At 31.5% G+C, this 24259-nt stretch overlaps 1 protein-coding gene across 1 annotated transcript; it reads right to left on the reverse strand.

Annotated features, from left to right (window-relative positions):
• Positions 1-14799: 14799 nt before the first annotated feature.
• LOC131619425 (uncharacterized) lies at positions 14800-16240 on the reverse strand. The gene is made up of 2 exons (XM_058890520.1): positions 15970-16240; positions 14800-14990 (listed from the first exon to the last, which is right to left on the reverse strand). Exons 1-2 carry the CDS (start codon positions 16238-16240, stop codon positions 14800-14802), a joined length of 462 nt encoding a protein of 153 aa, XP_058746503.1.
• Between the last annotated feature and the right edge of the window lie 8019 nt (positions 16241-24259).

Genomic DNA, 24259 nt, shown 5'->3' on the forward strand with positions numbered 1-24259 from the left:
CCCTAAAAAGCTCCAGGGGATCACTCAAAGGTTTTAATCATCTTAAAATAATCCCTATGACAATATCCAATGGAAACTGTATCTCAATTCAAGATCCACAGTCATCAATTTCATCAGGTCGACAATTAGGGTTTTTGACCTAATACACCTGAACAACTGACTTTTTAATCAGAACATGGTGCCACAACTTAAAACATGGCTCAAGGTCCTCCAATAACTCAACATGATCCATTCATACCATTCATTTGGCGAGGATATCTTGGTTCATTTGAAATCTCCAGAAACGCGATTCGTTTGAAAAAGTCAACTATACAAGATCACCATTGACTTTTTGAAATTTTGGTCAACCATGACTTTTGAAGTTTCAAATCATCAATATATGATATATGAAGTCATTTGATCAAGGAAAATCAATCAAGAATCAAAAAGTCAAAAGTTTGACTTTCATACTTAGAAAATTTTCCAAGTGTTTTTTCAATGGTTTTTTCCAAACTTTGGAAGGGAATAACTCAAAATTTCACCTACAAACTGAAAAAAACTTCCAACATGAAAGTTGTAGATTTTGATCCAATGAACAACTTTGTCACATAAAATGATTTTCCAAAAGATCAACCATTTAAGAGATATGGAGCTTCAAAGTTGGTATCTTTTGAAAAATACACTTAAAATCTCACTTTCTTCAAAGTTCATGGCTCTTTTTCACCCATTTCCTTAAAGGTCTTGAAGAAACTTTCAACTAGGGTTTTGAAGTACATAACATGAGCTTTCCAAAATTTCCAAGAGCATGAAAAAATATGGAGCATAGCTATGGTTTTGAATTATGCATTTAGTGATCATTTTCACTTGAAATTTCAAACCATTTTCACTATGTTTCAACACTATATGACATATAATGCAAGTAATGATGCATCAATGCAATAATTGGGAGATATTTTATGATTTGAAGATCAGAATGGAAGAGGATAAGAAGCTTGGAAGATTAACTATGGTTAAGTCACTTTTAACCATTTGCATTTAATGTAAAGATTCCATTTTATCTCCAAATGCCAAATCACCATTCTTTGATCAACTTGCAAAGCTTTGCATTCAGAATCCTTGCCCTATAAATAGAGGTCCAAACTTCATTCAAAATCACACCAAAACCTCATAATCATAGGTTTTCTCTCTTCTTTCTTAAGTTGCAAGTTTCATGAGTTTCAAAGAGGAAGAATTGCAATTTCCATCTCTTGCAATTTCTGAGCAAAGTGTTGCTTCTAACACTTCCTAAACATCATATGGAAGTTGTTTGATCCACTCACACACCCCAAAAACACTTAAATCTCAGAATCACTACCTCACTTCCCAAATATGCATAACACTAGCCTTATCATGCCAATTTTCATTCTAGCTCATTTCTGTCCAAGTTAATCATCCAAACACATCCCATATACCATATATGAACTATCCCAATCATCATCCCTGACCTGTAACTCCAAAATCACCAAGCTTGATCCTCACTTGAGCCCTACTGCAGATTGGGTATCACCAATTGATCCAAAGATTTTCAGTTCATTCCAATCATCCAGATATGTTCCATAAGGTCCATTGAAGCTGTCCAGATCAAGAAACAACATCTGGAACCTCTCATTTGCAGAATTCGATTCTCAGTTTTGGCATTTTTAAGGTAAGCTCTCTTGAACTTCAAACTCTATCATTCATGCATCATAAATGAAAAACTGGTTTACCATCATGTTTCTGCATACATATGGATCATTAACCCTCAATCAATTGCATCATAACTTGCACATACACGATTTCAGATTGAATCATAGAATTAGGGTTCTTCGTGTTCATCATAAAATTGATAGCCCTAGAGTTAAAATAAATGAAATTAAATGGTACCATCATGTTCCTTGTGAAAAATCGAGCAAGATAGGCTATTCACTTGATCCAAACAATTCAGTTTTAAGAATTTTCAAAATCAAATGGGGATGGTGTTCTTGGCGCCATTTTCTGTTCTGAAATTTCAAATGTTAGTTTTTAAATATAACTAAATGGAAGCGTGTTACTTACAAGCTGCGCGCGCAGCTCAGTTGGCAAGTGTTTTGGTTATTAACCTCCAGGTCGTGGGTTCAAACCCTTGTGAGACCAAACCCTTTTTTTTATCACTATTTTTCTTTCTTTTTCTTCACACAACTTTAATTAATTAATTAACCAATCAAATTAATTCATTTTTACTTCATTTTTTGTACACTTCTTATTTAACACATATATTTTATGAATATTCAAAAAAATCACAAAAAAAATATTTATTTGATGTGTTTTTATTAAGTTTAAAATGACATGTTTTTAAGTGTTTTTTAATACTTTAAATATTGTTTTTCATTTGATTTTCAAACTTAATCACTTGTAATTATTTTTGTGATCAAACCCTAATCACTTAGGTCTTAATTAAGCATAAAATTTGTTTTTATCTTAATTAAGTTGACTTTTGTCAAAATTCAAACTGTTTTAAAACAAACGATCAAAGTTTTTCAAAACAATAAACCATTTCTTTTTGGTTTTCTTTTCAAAAAAACTCTTGATCAAATCTTTTTGGATTGATCAATTGATTTTCAAAACCTGGGCCTCTCGAATATTAGAGAGTATAAGTCTCATTCCTTTTTCTTTGTACAGTTTTTCAAAACAGAAAACTTCTTTCAAAACTTTCAAACAGTTTCAAAACGACGAAACCTCGCGTTTCTTAACAAAACAATCAACCATGTTTTATAAAATAAAACATGGGCCTCCACATAGGTATAAGTCCCATTCCCTTACATGAAATTAGGTATTTCATTGTACATACACCTTTTTGTACATACCTCGATCAATTTGATTTTTAACCTCGAATAACAAATCAAAAATGAAGGTTTTCTTTAAATCTTCCCAAAAATACCATGGGCCTCCATGTATGTATAAGTCCCAAGCCCCTTGTAAATACCTGTTTACATAACTTCTGAATAAACTCAATGGGCCTCTCCCCGAGTATAAGTCCCGAGCCCCGTATATACAAACGGATCATCCTTACAGGTATATTTCCTTCATAAACTCCATTGTATACACACACCTTGTCATATATAACTGTTCATACTTGTTCATATTTGTTCATGTACTTGTTCATATTTCTTCGTACTTGTTCATATTTGTGATCGTGTTATATATACTTGTTCAACTTAGTACAACACTTGGTTCCCCATAGCCTCATATTGGGCTTCGTGCAAAGAATCTCCCTAGTTTAGGTTAGGACATAGAGTATGGTTTCCCGGTGAAATCGCTCTAAGAGCTCAAACCAACTATACCATGCCTCCTCTTGGGCTTCGTACAAACGACTTGTCCCTCCCATAGCCTCCTCTTGGGCTTACAATGCAAGGACCCTCGATTGTCCCTCCCATAGCCTCCTCTTGGACTTACAATGCAAGGACCCTCGGATAACCTCCTCTTGGGCTTCGTACAAGGACCCACGGGCTTCTTATAAGCATCCCCAATATCCAAAACAAAAAAAACCTAGGAGATTGGACATTTATCATCTCTATGATAGGAGTATCTCATATATATCATCACAAACAATCAATCAATCAAATTTCTTTTTTTGCCACAAGGCTGGCTAATCAATCAAACCTTTTGCCACCAGGCTGGCTGATTAATCAAAGTTTTTGCCACAAGGTTGGCTTCGTCGAAACTTTTGCCACAAGGCTGGCTGATTAATCAAAACTTTTTGTCACAAGGCTGACTTATCAAAAGTTTTTGCCACAAGGCTGGCTAATCAAACTTGTTTTTGCCACAAGGCTGGCTAAACAAAAAAACATCTTTATCATTCTAAGCACCATAAGTGGCACAGCCCAGGGCTTATAATGAAAAGATTTCAAACAAAATCAAACAGATGTATGTGATGATATAGATTAGATACATTGAACATTTAGATGACATTTGTCTCTTATCCTTTGCTTCCACTAGCATAAGTGGGAACTACGATTGCTCTGACTTTCTCAACATTCCTTTGAGAATACGTAGGCACAAGGTCGTATCCTTGGCAAGCAAAACTTCTCCCTCAAACCACTCAAACCTTAGCACCCGTAGACCCCGAGCTACAGATGCTCTGATTCCCTCTAAGGGATATGTATGCAGAGGATTGCGGTGATCTTTGCGAGCATAATCAAACAAACACTTTAGTTTCCCACCTATTTCACAATAGAACCTCCACAATAACATGGAATGAAAAACATAACAAAGAAGCCTATAGAGTACTATAGATACGTTGGGTGCTAATACCTTCCCTTCGTATAACCAACCCTCTTACCCGGAATCTCTCCCCCATTTTTAAGGTTATTGCAGCTTTTTTCCTTTTCCTACTTTGGAAATAATAAAAAGTTTGGTCGTGACAAAAACAAAGAAAAATCTTTTTCTTGAGCACTCGAGCCCAAAGAAGGCATCAGGTGTCTCATCCCACAAAACGAGGATTTTCCCCCGCGACAATCAGTGCAAAGTTTATATCAGAAATTTTAGTCTATGGTCTTGCACACTTGAGAATATATCAGTATAACCAATTGTTTTTCAAATACTTTGTTATCATCAAAATCTTAGAGATATGGTACAAACCAATTTTATTCCAACACATAGTATTCCTTTGGCAAAAGCGCCTTACCACTAGGCTAATTGCTTCAGCTTGTCAATATTAATTTCCTTTTCATGAAACTAGTCAAATTGTTTCATACAAAAATAAAAAATCTAAAATATTTTTAACCATTACTATTTCAAAAAAAAAACAAAAATAATAACATTTTGCAATAGTTGTAGCTCGAACACAAGAACCTTTATAACATAATGCACAATTTCTACCACTCGGTCACTTGTAATTTGTGTAACTTTACTCCCATTGTATAATGTCATCTTATAAATTTTACATGTCAACTCTCCCATCATCCTCCCAACAAACTCTTCTACAACAATAACTTCATCAATGGAGCCAAATCCCATAATTACTTCAGGATTTTTCTACTAACAATTTTAATATAAAGGGTAAGTTCTTGTTTTTTCTGTTAATAATGCCAAAGTTTTTTTCTGGTTTATTGGTTGAGTCCTTGTGGTTGAATGTTCACAAGAGTGATGTTAAGCTTAGTGGGTCCGTTGAGATTTTGTAAAATATGACTTATTTGACTGAGGTTTGGTTGCATTTATTAATTTTAATGGTCCTTTACTTGATTTTGAAGGATCGAAAGATTTAGAGGTTTTGAGTTTAAGGGATAATTATTTCGATGGTGTTGTTCACAGTTCAATGGTGGGCAACAATGGAATAATTATTTTAAAATTGATGATGTTCATTTAAGAAATTTTTTTGTAAGAAAAGATTTGAGTAGTTTCATTAAAAGGAAATGAATATAGACAAGCTGAAGTTGAAACAGTTGGCCTAGTGGTAAAATGTCTCTACAAGAGTAAATCTTGGTCCTTGGGTCAAAACTCATGTGAACCATTTTTCATGTTTTTTCAATATTTTTTATATAAAATTAAATTAAATTTTTGTGTAAACTGAATCTCGCTAACATTACAGAGGATGACCTACATTTAACCCGAAAAGAATTAACATTGCTTAATATTTAAATAACAACTAGTAAGATACCCGTGCTATCGCATGAGTTCCGTGTGGAATCATATTACACGTTGTGATATTTCATTTGTTAGTTCTGAAATTTGTTTTGCAGTCCATAAATATTCATATAGTTTCAAATATAGACTAATAATAGGCACCAACTTTGAAGCACTGATTTGTAGTTACAATAAACCATAAAGCCGATTCTCTAACTTCAATTATATAAAACAATAGTAAAAGAAATATTTAAAAGATGAACATTAAAATGAATAGCCTACAACTGGTATCTCATAAATACATTTACATCTATCCATAGATCTATGTCTGCAAGAACATTCATTACAATGAACAATATACCGTTGTTAAATTGAAAAATACATTTTTTCCGTTTATAAAATATTTGTATTAACAATACACAGTAATATCTTAAAAAGTAGTACATGTGCCAAAGTAAAATAATTATTTGGTTCATCATAACACAATTTTGTCCTATTCTATTCTATCTAGGTGATTGCAATTTATCTCTTTAGGTCTATTATTGTCCAATAAGCATGACATCATGATCATAATTTTTCGGTAACAACATTATAAATCTTGGAGATAAAAAACTTGAGTATTGTATTTTTTAAATGTGTATTTTGGGTTGAAAAAAAAAAGGAAGAAGAGAAGTTGCTACTAGTTTATCAATATATCATGTTTGATGTTCAAAGTAAAATATACGCAAGAGCAAATAATTATATCTTATTATATTTATCATTAATAGTAATGTAATGTAACTATTTTTTCACATTAAATTATTTTTGTATTCACTTATATTGTGTATAAAAAAAATTGTTACTCAAATTCGTTGAATATATATATATATATATATATATATATATATATATATATATATATATATATATATATATATATATATAACGGATTGGAGTAAAAAATTATTATATATATACTGTTAAATTGAATTTGTGCAAAAGGTAAATAAATACTATCTAATCCAAACACATAGCATCCAACACATCAAAGCAATAGATAATGATTGAGTACATCTTCCAATCAATACAATGGTAGCCATGTTAGACAACTGGTTTCACGAAGCGATCAATTCTGGACAACCATTTCAAGCTTTGCAATCAAGTTCTGCCATTATTTTGGTACCAACAATATCATGAAACCTTCAAAACTTCACTCTGAAGTTTGCTTGTTCTGGCCAACAACATGGATCTCTTACACAAAATGAGTCAGCTTGGAGACTTGTGATTAAAAAAAAGCATTCTAATACAACCTAATCCTATCACAACATTCACTTGCTAACTATAATAACCAATCTATGAATAAAATGTAGCTGCTTGTCAATCACACTTTAACAATAAGAAATTTGTCAATTTCTTAACTCTGTTAAGAAATGCCATAAAAGTTTGCAGAAAAAATATTCTTCATACTTTAATAACATTAGCTCCAAAAACTTGTAAGAGTGTTCAACTAAGTAGTTGGACATCAAAATAAAGGTTTATTGAGCAAAGGGAAAATCAAATGAAGGTTCATCACATAAAAAAATTACTGATATAAGTAAGTAGGAACCCTAGCTTCTTTATTTTAAAAACAATTCATTTCAGTTTGTGAATAAATGTCCTTTTTTTAAACCTTGCTCATAAAGCTTTATTTCACTTCCAACAATCTTTCACAGGAGACCAAAGAAAATCCAAATAAATTTCCTTATTCCAACAAAAGTACTATCATCTAAAAATTGTTTTCACATTGTGATTGTTCAGAGATTAATTGCCATCAAACTAAAACCAGTTTCTTTAAAAACTATCATTGTCTAACTGCTCTAATAATAAATTGTTAAGACTGTTTATGTATTGAGCCATTAGACACTTCATATTTAGAAACAATTTATACTAAATTCAAATATGCAACTGAAAACTAATCGACAAAAAACATAACAAAAAAGAATTGAAATAATGGAAGTCCATAAGTAACATGGCAGGAGATGATAAATTGATCCTACATCATTTTCTCTATTTGAAATGTAATGACATCTTATTATCAAGGTATGCTAAGATTTTTGGTTCAAGCAAATCTAGACAAACCTGTTATAGTTTACGCACATGGAAAAAACTCAAGCAGATTATAATCACATCCCATTATTAGTATAACATAAATAGTGTATAAAATACAATAAGTTAAATGAAAAACTTAGATGAAAACTTATATGATTAAATCTCTAATAATAGAGAGGCACGTTTTAAAAAATAAAGCTCCAACCTTCAGAAAACTTAAAAACCATCACACATGTATTCTCAATGCAGCACTCGAAGCATTTTCTTGACTTCTTAACTTCTTGAAATCAATTTCTTGACATTCCAATTGTATTTATATATATATATATATATATATATATATATATATATATATATATATATATATATATATATATATATATATATATATATGTTAGTAAATTATCCATTGTGCCAGCAGAACTGCATCGTTATACCTCTGCATATTATATACAAATTGAAATGGTTGTGCATCAATGTCGTGTAAAGAAGATTGTTGCAATCATAGAAAATGAGACATTAATTAAAAAATAAATAATACCTTGATAAAGATAGTATCACCATGAACGATAGTACATCCACTTAAGAAAACTATAAAATATAAAATTATTTTCTAAAAAGAATAACGTGAGAAAGATTAAACTCCATTAAAAAAACCTAAGATAAACTCTTATATGTGATAGATAACTTCAAAATTCTATCATAAAGTTAACAATGCATCAAACTAAACTAACAGATAAAAGGTGGTACACAGTTTCTCATCAAAATCTAGCCACCCACCCTAATGAAATTTTCAACTTGAAAATATATATCGCACTTCAAATTGGCTTCATCAGTAAGGGTTTCAAACTCTACCTTTTGGGAAATAAATCAAGAATCAAGACCTTTTGTTTCAAAATCAAGGCGTTTCATTTGGATAATAGAAATCAAATCTAGCATCAATCAGAACTTGAAATATCACCAATATCCTTACACTCAATATTTGTTATTGTCTCAGCTTCATCAACCTATTGATATTCTGGATTATCTCACCGACACCGTACAGGCACTGCTTCGTTCGGTGGCCATGGTAGAATGCTTTGGAGTGAATTCCACCTAATAAACATGAAAATTAAGAGATGAAACTTTTTATCTATTTTCAACATTTTATAAATCTTGTAAAGATTTTTATTTGCGAAAACATGAACATTTATCAACAATGTAACATTTAAGAAGTCGAGCCTTAACTAACTAAAACAATTTTAGCCATAAATATAATTGAACCACATTTTATAGAACCTTTTTCACTTGATCCAAGCAATAGGATTGTTACATTTTTAACAACTAAAAATTTTGAGTTCAATTTTCAGTAATTGTGCTAACAAATGTGCTAACTTTAACGCCCCGAATTTAATTAAATTGGTTAATTAAATTATCGAAGGATTTAAATATTGAATATGATCGAATTTGGATTGTCGGTGTTATTTTAATAAGCCTATTTGATTTATTAAGTAAAAGTCGGATTTCTAGTCGGATGGTCGAAGAATAATATTAAGAATAATATTATTTACAAGTCGGAATTTATTATATCGTTGGAATATTATTTAAAGTGATATATTGGTTATTTTGAGTTATTTATCTTATTCGGCCTAAATTGGTTTGTGGAGAATAATAAAGAAGAGTTGTTAAATGTTAAGCCCAATTGGAATGTTAAATTAGGGTTTTAGAGATAGAATAGTAGTGTTGTCATTTTGGGAGAAAACAAGTTGTGAAAAGAAAGAGAAAAGTCTTGGAGAGGAGGAGTAAGCTTAGAGATTTCCATCCATGGTGCCCAATCGGAAGTGCAATCGGAGACTTCATATTGAATAAGGTAAGGGTGAGGTTCTCTTCCTATAATGGGGCTCATGAACAATTGTTTATGGGGAATTGGATGTATAGATTATTGCATTTGCTTATGTTAATTGTTGCTGGAAATTATAAATTTATACCATGAGTAAATGAATTTGAGTTGCTATGTTGAATCTGTTACTGTTGTTATTTGAAATTGCTGTTCGTATTAATATATGAATGATTCTGAAACGATATGCTATAAAACGTGAGTCTGAAATTGTGAGAAAACACAAATTAATGTGAACCGCGGCAATAGTCCACGACGGACGGCACAAGCCCCCATGACGGGCGGCAGCCTTGGAACCATGCCACTCCTTGTGACGGGCGGCAAGCCCCTTGTGGTATGCCCATGACGGGCGGCGACACGACATAGTGTGTAAGGGTTGCCGATCGGCACCCATTATGTGTGTTCTTTGTTGTGCACCATTTCAATTGTTCATTAACATGCTATGTGATACTTCACTTGGCCATATTACACGTTTTTCTTCTATGCTATTCTACTTACTGTATTCCTTTTATGCTACTTACTGTAAGATGCTAATTGGTTTCTTTTCCATTCTCACATATGCCCTGTTAAGTTCTGTTTCCTTACTGATTAATGTATATATAATGGAAATGCCCATTATGAAATGATACATAATTAGACAGTAGGAATAATTGAATTGTGAATTAGTAGCAATAGTAAAACAGTAGAATAGGGTTAATGAAATGCAAAACAGTCTCGTTCGATCAAAATAGCTGAATTAAGCGGTATAATCAGTTGTCCGTAATTTAATGAAAATTTACGTGGTAGCTAAGTTTAATTAGTAGGTTAATGTGGTGGTGATATTTTGTTGAAATAGTATTATTTTACGAACCGACCGAAATTGTATGGATTTGAATATTCTTTATATTAAATGATGGTTTTGGATTAGAAAATGAAATAGTAAATCGGAACTAATGTAGTGTAATTATTAATTGGTTGATTTAATTAATAGTTGAATTAATCTCAATTAGTCTATTTAATTGGAAAACACTTGGACTTAGATAAATTATTCGGTTGTCTCTAAATAACGGTATCTTGAGAATTTGACCGTAATCAGGTTTTGGGATTTAGTAAATAACATAGGGATTATGGTATGACAGAAAGTAGTGAATTTAACCGAACGAATTGAATAACTAGTAAAGAATAGAATTGTATCCAAATTAACCGGTTGAGTTGTGTTTTTGGTGACTTGGAAGTATAACCTGAAAACTCATAAAGTCGTGAATATTAAGAATTTAACCGGAAATTAGATAACCGGTAGTGACGCGAGATATATCTGATTAATTAGAGATTATTAGGTGAATAATTTTGGTCACTTGATAGTAGATTAGTGAGTTAATAAATTGACTAATTTATAGAGAATTATGAGACTAATGTGAATTGACTTAATGTGTTTATTTGTTGTGATATACCGAAACATGATGATGACGCTGTGATGACTTTGTTAATATTTGAAGTTATATGTTTGTCGTGATATACCGAAGCATGATGATATCGTGATGATTTGGTTACTATGTGACGATGAAAGATTATTTGTGACGTTGAACTACCTCTAATAATTGGTATTAGTGATGTAGGCGTATGCCTCGCAGTGACGTGTGATTGTGATAAGTATGTTGCATATGTCTTGTTTGTCAAGTCACATTTCATATGCATACTCTGCGACGGCCTGGATTGGCAAAATTAGTGACGAAGGCTTATGTCTTGTGCCTCTGAATTGGGCAATTGGTGACGGGGGCTTAAGCTCCGATTGGTACCACGTGCATATACATGAGTCATGTTCCATGTGTCTTATGTGATTCATAGTTGTGACCTTTTGTGACTAAATCATGATTGTATTCCATAACTTGTTAAATGATGGATGTATGTGAAAATGTGAATTGATGATTTTGTGAATAGTTTGATGATACCAAACTTGTGAATGCGATTAACTGAACATGTCTTATGTGACTTATATGTGATATTTGGTGATTAAATCTGTGACTTATATGTGATGTTTTGTGACTAGATGTGCGACTTATATATGATGTTTCATGACTAAGTGTATGACTTATATGCGGTGATGTTTTGGGTCTATAATTGTGACTTATACTTGTGATGTATCGTGAATTAGCTTGCAAAGTAAATGAATGATATATATATATATATATACATATATATATATATACATATATATATATATATATATATATATATATATATATATATGTGTGTGTGTGTGTGTGTGAATATGAATGGTGGTGACTTGTTGTAAGATGTAAATCATGTGAGATTTGTGAATTAGTGAAAGCATGAAGTATATAGCAATATTAATACTTGTGATGTGATAATTATATATGCCTGGATCCTAATATATAATTATCATGCGCTCACTTATATGATTTGATATCTCACTCTTTTCTCTTGTTCGTTGTTGCCTTTATATTGGTAATGTGCAGGTGTTCGAGTATGAAGATTTAGTTGTTGTTTGAGTCGGTTGTCGCTCTGATACGTAGCACTCGGGGGGATGATTTATGATGTTTATGATTGTTGTTGTTTATTATTTTATCTAAGCTGAATAAGATGTTATTGATTTAAAGATTGAGAACTATGATTCCACCTTGTTCTAATGAAAGAAGTTGTTCTGTTTTGAAAAGTATTATATGTTGAGTATTTGTTTGATTGATTAAAGAAAGTGCTATGTATCCGCTAAATGCGATGATGTGATTTATTGTTAAATTAATATGTGACGCCTCATTTGTTTGTCGAGAAATTTTTAAATACTCTGATATTTTCCGCATTATAATTGTTGGGTAGAAATGGGGTGTTACACTAACAATTTAGATTCAATTTAAGATGAAATTGAAAGAGCTTATATACAGTTTATTTGAATCTATCTTATAACATGTGTAATTATCTAAGTATTAAGTAAAACTAAACAGAAACAACAATTCATGTCGACTACAACAATGTTTCGTGATTCGGCCTGGATGCAGTTTGGTGACAAATTATAGTGTGGCATTTTTTTGACTATGCAACACCAACACAAGCACAATAATATGAAAAATTATAAATAACTCAATATAATCACATGAATCCGTGTTATATTGTTATAACTATAAGATACCATACACACCTTCAATTTGAAGTGTCGGTACTACTTAATTAACAACCACTCACAATCCATGTCTTTCATCCATGTAAAGAAGCATAGAAATTGTCAGCATGTAAGTAAAGAAGCATCTACAGCCATTTGAACTGCCCCTTGAAGATTAGCGTTTCCAACTTTTCTGAATTAAACATTTAGAGCAAAACAATCGAATTGAAAGTAGAAAATGGAAATTATGAACCTGCAAAGATCGTTGAGGAGTTCTTGAGATGGAAGAACGGTTTTGTATGAAGAACCTTAAGCGTTTTTGGTAACCATCTCTCTGTTTTCTCTCACCCAATGGCTTATTCCCCGTGGTCACAATTTTTTGTTTTGTAACTTGTGCGAAACAAAGCTCCAGATCCAATAGAAGACCATAATCAGATAAAGCAATAATCCATAAGAATTAATCAGATCACAAATCATTCGTTAGTTATCCATGATCTACTCTATCTCTGTTACACAAATCAAGTAATAGCAGTCACAATCGCAATTATCAATCAGGGAAATCAGAAGAAAAAGAACTGAAAATTCATACTGTAAAAGTAGAGAGAAAATGGATGGAAGAAGAAAGAAAGAAAGAGAAATTCTCTTCAAGCTTCTCTTTCTCTCGGCTACACAAAGTGGATGGAAGACAAGGGAAGTTAATATGTTGTTGTTGAAGGTATTGTTGTTGTATTGTGAGGAAGATGCAGATGCAGATGCATTTGTAATATTAATCTGTTTTGTTGCATGCACTTTTCCTTTCTCCGTGTGATTTTTCAATTCATATGCATGCATTGAGGATGATGAACTTTAATTTTCATTTAAAAAATTAAAATTGATTTTTGAATTCTACACAGCTTTTGTTAAACATAATAATGAGCAATGGTAAAAAGAGAGTAATTATTGAATGAAATAGTGATATTAATTATAGTAACCGTAATTAGTCCAATCAAACTAATTAGACAATTTAATAAAATAAAAAATAGTAAGAAAAATTGATAGAGTGACATGTCAACAATATTAAATGTCAAGTGAATGAGGTTTAAGCAAGGATTTAGATAGTCATTTTTATCTCTGAAATAAAAAAAGGTTTAACGTGAAATCAAAAGAGTATACTTAGTTTTTCTAGGTACTTTGATTTTTATAGATATATATTAAATATTAAATTATTTTAAATAGTCGTTCCGGTAATATTTCACTATACCTCATTTTGTTTTTAATTTTAAAAGTATGTATTAAAAAATAACTTAAAATTTTTCAATAACTAAAAAAAATTATATTTTTAACACGTGTGTTAAAAACACAAATAATATGACTCAAATACATTAATAGTAAATATATTAATAGTGACCTCATTATAAGGGGCTCAAATAAATAAATGTCAATTTTAATCATTTGTTTTTTAAATTTGTATATGTTGTGAAAAACGATACCAATAACAAAGTATAATAGGGAATTAGGGAGGAGAAGAAGAACACAAGAATTGGTTATAACTGCTATTCTTTTACTTTCTCTTAAAACAAGATTACAAGTTTACAAGAATAACAAATAACCTCTCTCACCCTAAATTAGGATTTGCAGCTTAGCAATGATGAGAGACTAGTATGCTATTTATAATAAAACCTAACATACTAACTAATGGGCTTTTTCAGCAAGACCCATTACACAAGCCAACTTAATAAACAAGCTAACTTAACAAATTAGGGTTTAAACACTAAAACCTAATTTAACATGCTAACAACCCTAGCATCTTCGACATCTGCATGCTAGACCCATCTTCGACTACAGCATGCACACTTCGACACCAGCATGTGAACAATCCTTTGACTTCATGCTTAACTCTGTCGAACTGTCGAACCAAGAAGCTATCCTTCGACAATACTAGAGTTCGATCCAATATCTTACCGTATAATTTATTTAGCATTAGAAACATATCGTAATATAAAATAATATTATATTTAAAAACGTTATTTAGATTATAAGCTTTTTAAAATATTTTGTTTGACCATTGAGTCGACTCCTTTGAATTAAGATTAGTCAATTTATTATATGGATCGGAATTGGTTGGCTAAACCAAAAAAAAAAATTTAATTCATAACTTTTGCAAAATGTATTTCTCAAGAAAATATTAATCTCTACCACCACCTATAGCTGCTGCACAATGTAGTGCAAAACTAAATTTTTTGAAACTAAATGATTTCCAGCTACCATTCCTTCCCTTTGATCCTGCGTCTTCTGTCTTTGTTGATGATGCTTCCTTTTCAGACAGCACAAACTTTCTTGTCCTAAAAGTTCCTATAGATTCAGATGGACTTAGAGCTGTTTCAAAACAAAATAATCATACAGTTAAATTGTGCGAATCTAACTAACTATTAAACTAATTGATACTTAAAAAAATCAATTTTATTGAAAGGAAACAATTATGTAAAAATATTGTGTAACATTTTTTTGAAAGTCAAAATATATTAGTTTGTACATGTTTTGAGATTTATTTTCCCTGTAAGAAAACATTAACACAAAAATAAAATAATTAAAATGTATTTGATACAAAATTTGGACTAAACACATTTAACAAAAACTAAATACTAAATGTAAACTTAATCACATTTTGTTTTATAAGTTAAACATCTATTGAGAAAACAGAGATATAATTATAGTCTCACATCCTCGTATATTAAATAAGGTGTTAAATTATAAATTAATTGTATGACATAGTTAAATAATAAATTTTTATTAAATGATTGTGTAAAACTATTTTACACTAAGAAGGTAAATTATAAATTAATTGTATGACACAGTTAAATGATAAATTTTTATTAATTGTGTAAACTATTTTATACTGTCAATACATAATTATTAAACTTTAATAAAATATAAATAAATAAAAGAAAATATCAAATGTATATTAGACTATTTTATATTTTTTTGGGCTTTTGCCATTTCTAATATATTATTTGATCATTAAAAAAAACAATAAACATGCTTGTGAATGTTTTTTAAAATAACTTCAAAAAAGTTCTCTCTTAAAATAAAAATATTGCTATAAGAAAAAAAACATGTAATAGACTAGATTACTCATACATTATTTAACATAGAAAAAACATTTGCATCAAAACAAATACAGTAAATAACAACTACAAACACAAGAAGAAACATGAAAATTCCAAAACAAACAAAAAAATCACTCAGATTTTTTTTAGAAAGTAGATACATCAAATTAAAGTAAAATATTCAATCTTTTTTTAAAAAACATTAAAAAATTAACTAACAAAATAATTATCATATCATAAAAACTTACCATCAGAAACATCATCATTTGAACAGTGTAAAACATAATAAGATGCATCAGATTTTAAAGCAGGTAATCTTTCTTGACGTGTATAAAATTTGAGAGCTTTGTCAATAACATCACAAACAACATCATCCTCATTAACCACAATTGTTAATGGCCCCGAACTACCAACAATATTGATCGATATCAAGATCCTATTAATATGGATCTTATTATTCTTCTTATTGCTTTTCACCTCATCACGAACACTCCAGCTTTTACTCTTATACAACGTCATTTCCTCAAATTTTCGTAATTTCTTTATCATATCTCGGCGTCTCTTACTTGACGCGGGAAAAATGAAAAGCATGTTTTGAATATATGATTTTCACTAAACTTTAATTTTATGTTGTAAAGATGAAAAGTAGAAGAAAAAAATAGATGAGAAACCTTTGTGACCTAACTTCTCTTTTATAAGATATTGTGATTATTTTTGTGTTTAATTTTTTAATTTGGACATTTGACTTTATTAATATTATATTTTGGTAACTCCTATTACACCATGAGACAAAAATAATAATTTCAAGTTGATATATTAAAAAAATGAAAATTAATTGAATATGAATATTTATATTATTGAGTTAATTTTATAGAGACTAGAGAGTCGCTTCAAGTAAGTTGTAGGAAAAAAAAATAGTAATTATCAATTGAGGAGTGTCATATATTGGGAAAGAATTTGTCAACTTTTTTATAAATAAATAAATAAAATAAAAGACTTTGCTTACGATGTACGTATATTGCCACAACAATATACTCGTGTCAGATATAAAAACATTTTATTTTTTATTTTTTAATAATGAATCTGATCTAACTTTTATGCTACATACATTTGATATTTTATTTTTTATTTTTTAAAAATGAATCTGATCTAAATTTTATGCTACCTACATTTTATATTTTATATTTTATATTTTATTACATAGAGTAAACTGTAAAAATAAAAAATAAACAAAAAATGAAAAGAAATTTTATTAAATAAACTATAAATATTTACATAAAACATAAAATAAATCTTATTTGTATAAGTTGAAATTAAAATTATGACTATATTGATAAAAAAGTTTAAAGAATATATACTTAGAATAATTAAAATGAGCACATATTTAGGTGGCGAGCTCTCCATCAAAAGATTTAACAAAGTTGGATACTCAATGCAGGATTTTAATCCATGACCTCTAATTAAACTGAAAGAAATTCTTATCATCTCAATTAAGTGCTCTTGAGTAAATGAGCACATATAAATATGCAATTATTTTATTTTAAATTAAAAGTATATTAATCATTAATTTTATAGAAATTAAATGTAGACTTAATTATATCATAGAAATTTAATTACAATTGTTTAATAATTCAAAATGAACTATAAATAAATTTAAAAAATAATAGTTGTTTAATAGTTTTTTTTATAAAACTATATCCTCTACGCGCAACTAATCCCTCAAATATTGTAGAGAAAATGTTAGTGTAGTCAAAATTTAAATAAATAAGAGGTTTAAATGCATTTTTGGTCTTCTTATTTTAATAGTTTTAACTTTTTCTATCTTTTAGTTTCAAGCTCAGATTTTCAATCCCTCTATTTTACAACTTTTTTGGATTTGTAGGTCTCCCTCTACTTTTTCAGATGTGGCTTTTTTATTTAATCAGTAGCACTTACATGACAAAGCTACGATATCGCCATGTAAACAATCTTTGCCACGTAATATAACTTAATTGGATAATATTTTTAAAAATACAAATATTCAAAATTTATATTTCATATTATGTTTTGAATCTTAAATCAAAATGGTATCCAATTCCAGTTCTTCCCCTTGTATGAACCATAAGTTCCTGATCGAACATTCATGCAAAGTAATTTTTCATCTTTCAAGTCTCCTCAATTGTCCATCATTTTTGTTTGTTTTTTTATTGTTTTGACTACTTCAAAAGTAATTGAAGATCAAGCACCACAACTTTTCAACTATTCGAAAATGACTAAAGTACCCTCATTTTGGGATAACAATGAAGAAGTGAAGTATTGTGACAGGTATGTATTTGTGGTCTATTTTCTAATTTGTTATTATCTTGTCCCACTTGTCTCATGGTGTATGTAGTGGACCCAAGTATTTTCAGTTGTTTATATTTTCTTGTTGCCTTACTTGTTTTGTTGTTTAACAATTATGTAATGGTCTCAATGTGGTTAAGTAAATCAGTTTATTTTTTATTTTTTTGCAGGCAAGTTCAAAGTCCACTACAGGAAAAAAGGCCTCCTGCCACGCCCAGAAAACCGATGCTATATGCAAAATAACCGTGGCGTAACGCTTAGGCCACGGTTTGGCCACGGAAATCCAACTGTGGAGTATACGGCCGTGGCCTAAAGTAAAGTCCACGGTTTTTTGGTATAGACCACGCCTTTCTTACAATCGTGGCTTTTTTAGGCCACGGTTTAGGTAGCTTGATTAAGGCCGCGGTTTGTATTTGCCATGACTCCAAAACTGTGGCTATATGGTAAAGCCACAGTTTCAATTTAACGTTTAAGATACAATTTTAGTTCAAGATATAGCCACGGTTTGGTTATGACCACAGATTTAAAACCGTGTTTATATGTTATGCATTCTAAACCATTTAGCTTGCCACGGTTTATTTCTGTATCATTATATATATATATATATATATATATGAGAATATTCAGTAGATTCTTGATAATAATTTTGGACGTATCATACTCTTTGCCCCCACGTTACATGAATATGTATGAACTTCACAATATCTTGAGAAAAATTACAAAGCACTTTTCTATGTCAAAATTCAAATACACTAGTCTTGAATCCATTTCCATCTAGAACAAAACAACACATTCTCATACAAGTGTGCAACCGCCGCTGCTTAAAGAAACTAATAGAATAAATTCAGTTAGACACTATACACTGTCCAATTGTTGTCTTTGACTTCTTTGAAGAATAACCCAAGCTCATGCATTTCCGTAGTGAGTTAGGATCCATTCCACCACCATCATCTACATAGGAAACATAAATTTATTTCCAACAACTAGCACATCAAGCCAACATAAATTACTATATTAGTAGATACTATGCATGTTTGAATAGAATACCTAGAAAGCATAGCACGGGTGAATTATCCTTCTTGTTCTTAAGCTTGTCAACCTTAACAAAAGTTGCACCATTTTGGACCTAGTAATGCAAAGGAAAATTCAGCACATCTCTTACTCTATGAATACAAACACTTCATAATATCCTTCTTAAAAGTTCTAAAATACTGGCAGGCCATCATCAGAGGTAAGTTTTGCAAGTTATTTTACAGTTTTATGTCAAGCAAATAAGAATCAAATATTGTTAATTAAACTAAATCTATATTTATGTGCCATTCAAAATTAAAAATTGTAAAAATATACTTTAAGATTCCATTTATATTATAATTGTTTTGCTAAAAGTAGAAGTGGGTGTTAATTACTCCGAGACTACAACTCAGGGTGCTAGTAGCATGTCTTGATATATTAAGACCCAAAGGGAGGTAGAATAGAAAGCTACCCATGGGATTACTTGAAGTATCCAACTTCAAGTATATCTCCCAGCAAGAAGGCTACTCAGCTAGCTCCTGCATGGAACAGGAACACCTAGGGTGAAATGATCACCAACCATTACTACTAGTCAAAGGCAACTCAAAGTTTAATCCAATGCACATAGACGACATAAATTTTTTAGCTGATCCTTCATCAAAAGATGTATACTCATGCCAATTTGAAGTTTTAAATGTCATAACATAAAGTCAACTAAGAGAGCACTTACACATGCAACAAACATTCAACAATATTTTTCATGTTGAATAACTACTACTGTCTCGCTACCTAGAAAATGGAAATTCTTTATTGACTTAAATCATACCTCATCAACAGCATTATCCACTAGCTCAGCAATTGCTGCAAACAATGAGAAATTCTGTTATTGTTTTTTGTACTTGCCAAACAGATTCTAAGTTACTAATAATTTAGATTATACAAATACAAGTGCGTTAAAAGAAAACCTCCGAAAGCCCAGTTATGAGAAGTGGCATTAGAATGAAGAAACTTGGGATGAACTCGTGCATGATCCAAGTGACCTAAAATTGCAATTAGGGCAAAATCAGTAACAGAAACAACAATTAAATTTGAAAGTAAGCAAAGAAACTGTAATGTGAAAGACCTTGACTGGGAGATGGCTTAGAAGTTGGACCAACAACATAGTCACCGGCTTTCCATAAACTATGGATTTCAGTGACTAACATAACTGAATGTCGCTCATTATAGCACTGGCGGAGGCGTCGTCGTCGCTGTCGACGTTGAGGACATGGACGGTGGTTTTCTCTGTTTTGGGAGCGACGGACATGGGAGAGGAACGAAGTACAGTCTAACCTCAAATACAACGCTAGTGTAATAAGCAAGGCCACGAACAACTGATGCATCAAATTGATGCATCAAATTATCCCGTCCATTTTGTCGCTGAGCATTTCTACTGTTAAGCTCGTTGATCTTCTGCTGGGCCAATGGTTTCAGCTTCTCCAGTTCATTCAAGGAAATCAGCAATCTCTACAGCAAGTGCTTGAAAAATCAGGTGAATCCACAATTTTATAAGAAAACATTGTCACTTAAATATCAATAAAGTCGACCACCGACACATTGAGCAATCTCTTCTGCTGGGCCAATGGTTTCATATGTGTTTAGTTGATAGGCGATGATTAATTATGGTTGATCAATAGACCACAATATCTATATTATTCAAAAGAAAATTTAAACATTATATCAAGAATCACAAACAATTTCATTGTTTTCATGTGTACCTTAGAAGAAACAATCTTGTGATCTGCTTCAGGATAGGTGGTTCAAGATTTTCAAGATTTTTTAACAGCATCTTCAACACTTAGGATAGGTGGTTCAAGATTTTCAATACTGTATTCAACAAAAGCGGAATTTGCAGCAAACTCTGCAAGTTTCTGAGTATCTGCAACCTAAAGAAGCCATCCGAAGATTAAATCAAAGAATGACTTGTATCAATCTCTAAGTAAATGAAAACGGATGTTATAAACAATGAATACTTGTAATTATCTATATTAGTTGTATTTCGTTTATCAAGTCAATGAGGTTTAGAATAGTCAATTTGAACAAATTAAGGGATTTAAGAACTCACCACAAAGGCAAGACAATCACCAACACATTGAGCAATCTCTTCGGCAAATAGAGGTTCGCTTCCAAATATAATCTTTGCTCCAAGGTTCACCCCACCATTCAGAATGTCTTTACTTGAAATGATACCCTTCACTCCATCAAGTTCCAATTCTTGCCTGAGTTCCATACTTGTTATTCTTGCCAATGGTTTTTCACTATAAACATACGCTCCGTGCAGACAATTTGGTGGTGATGGAATATCATCCACAAACACAGCCTCACCTATATTTGATTTATCATTAAATTTGTACAAAGTAAAAAAAACTGTCATCGGTATTTAACTCAAAATTTGATTTGAAACAAACCTGAAGCTTGTAGCGCAGCACCAGATTTCACAACTGGCTTGCCAAGTGGACTATACTCACTTCCTGGAATTAAACTCTAGTAGTAGTAAATACTAAACACACTACATGTATTGAATTGAATTTTGACTTTAATTATTCTCCACTCTCCAACTGATATGAAATTTGATAAACTTCAATGTCTCAAACCCATCAAAACCTAAATCAAACCCTATCTCAAAATCTAATAAAAGCTAGAGTCCCCTTATATTCCACTCTATAAAAAAAACATCTTTCTTTATCTATCAACAAACCTAAACCTAGTTACAACCCCAAGTATCTAAATTTCGAAAAAATCATTGAAAATCAAAAAAGTCCCAAACAAAAGCAATGAACCTGTCGAAGTATGTTATCAGCAATCCGATAATAGGGCCGGCATCTAGAGGGTGATTATCAGTGGACATATCCAAGAGAGCGTCGAGATCGACACCTCTGAAACTGAACCTCTTGAATGTTCTCTTCTTTGGCACTCCTTGTGCGGCGACCTCGGGTTCAACATCTGCCTGCAAAATTAACGGAATAAATCATCTAACAATGGAATGAATGATTCAACAAAGCAGATTCAAAGAGAGTAAAAAGGTTTTCACCATGGCTGCAACAATTTCTGAGGTATCACGGTTAGAGTTCTTCTAGCAGCGACTATGTGGATAACAGAGTTCTTCTTCTTCTTCCGACTTGACGGCAATGTTTTCTTGAAGGAAGTGGATTTAGAGAGGAGAAAGATTCGAAATCGTGAGAGAGAACCGATTTGAGGAAGGAGAGAGTTTGAACATTCTTTTGGTCGTGAACAAGATGAAGAGAAAGTCAGAATGAAATGGAGACGGCGATTGAGACATGAGAGAGGGGAGAGGAAAAATTAGGTTAAAATGAAAACTTGTATTTATATTTTTATTGTTTTTTTAATTAAAAAATATTATTAAAGAAATTAATTAAGAAGAGGGAAACGAAAAGAAAAGAGGGAAAAAATGGCGGGGACTAAATTTTTGGACTTGGACTAAAGTTTTTAGTCAAAATTATAAGGCCGCAGTTTTCCTTTGTAGCTTAAAATATCCGCAGTTGTATAATCGTGGCAATTGAAGTAAATGCCACAGTTTCATACTCCGGATCCAATATTTTATAACATAATTCTACGCTTTTAAAACCATGGCCAAATCATATATGTGGCCACAGTTTCTGAGCTGTGGAAAATTTTAGCGTGGCCGTAGGCCAAATTTCTAGTAGTGGTCAAAAGGTTAGGTTTAGGATACACCGTAAGATGGAATTAGTTAATCATTTATTAAATGGTGTGTTAATAGAAAGGTATATGAAATTAATTGGAAAAGGGATGTTGATTATATATTATATATTCAATTGGAGAGTTTAATTAAAAATGAGGGTTATAAGAACATTAAGTGTATGCGATACTATTACCATAACTTTAGTTTTTACTATGGTTATATACCTTATAATAATGATGTTGATGTTCTTCGATTTTCTAAAGATGTGAATGAGAATGAGTTAGTAGATTCATATGCAGAGCATATTATCGACAATTTTGAGGTTGTGGATGAAAATAAGTTAGGACATGTTGATGGAGGTCCTAATGTTGATGATGATGATGTCGTATAATGCGCTGGTTTTAGGAGTTGTAATTCTGGGGCTAATGGTGTTCAACTAGGAAATAATGTTGATCGAGGTCCTAATTTAAGTGGTAATAATATTGATGGTGAAGAAAATATCCAAGAAGAAAGTGATTAAGGGATAACTTAGGTGATAATGGCGATGATACCCAAGTAGAAAAAGATATAAGATAAATTAAGTTATTTTGGACATAGCGATGATGAAGATGATGATTGTGTTAGAAGTGAAGGTGAAATGAACAATTTTAAGGACAATGAGATGAATGTAGTGAAGATTTTGGTGAGATCGGTTGGGCTACAGTCCTACCCCACGAGACTTTAGGGGGTATTTCTAAATTAATGGCAATGTTGATAAATAGACTACGGGTGATTTAAAGCATGAAGTATTTGATGACTCAAACCATTTGTATACCCTTTATGGGAGTGTTGTTGAAGAAGAATATAAGAAGTTTACAACATGTTCCGTTCGGGTACCAGAAATGATGAAGGATGAAATTAACCAACTGGGAGTTGCCTTATCTACTTTGTATTTATGAATGAAATACCCATTCCGCAATGGGCGAGTTGGAGTTGTTCCAGGAGATCACTAAATCGCCATGAAGTGTTTCACATAAATTCTCAAGTTAAAGATGACGCACCTTTCAGGAGTAAGCGTAAAAAAGGTCATTCATGGGATAACACCACTCGATGAAGCGGGCGAGAGCAAGGAAGCTTCCCATCCGACCTCACAATCCGAGGGAGCCTGAAAGCAACAAGGAATCTTCCTTTCTTCTCTAGAAGCATTTATGCAGTCATTCCGTTTCGTTTGTTCATTTATATAGTTGTTTTATCTTTTTTATTTAACTAATTAACATTTTCCATAGGCAAGTATTAAAACTTTGCTGATTGTAAGGACAAGTTGTTAGTTGGGATGCATTGTTTCCCCTCTGTGCCTTAAGGGGAGCAAGGATTTTTAATGAGACATTTCATCCTTGTTTATTTATATTCATTTCCTACGTCATATCTTTGCAAAAAGTCTAGACTCACGAGAAAGCCTCTCAATAAAGGCAATTATATATGATGGATCCCCCAAGGGAGGATCCTTTCCGCCCAAAGAGGCAATT

The sequence above is a fragment of the Vicia villosa genome, linkage group LG7 (assembly GCF_029867415.1).
Source record: "Vicia villosa cultivar HV-30 ecotype Madison, WI linkage group LG7, Vvil1.0, whole genome shotgun sequence".
Lineage (NCBI taxonomy): Eukaryota > Viridiplantae > Streptophyta > Magnoliopsida > Fabales > Fabaceae > Vicia > Vicia villosa.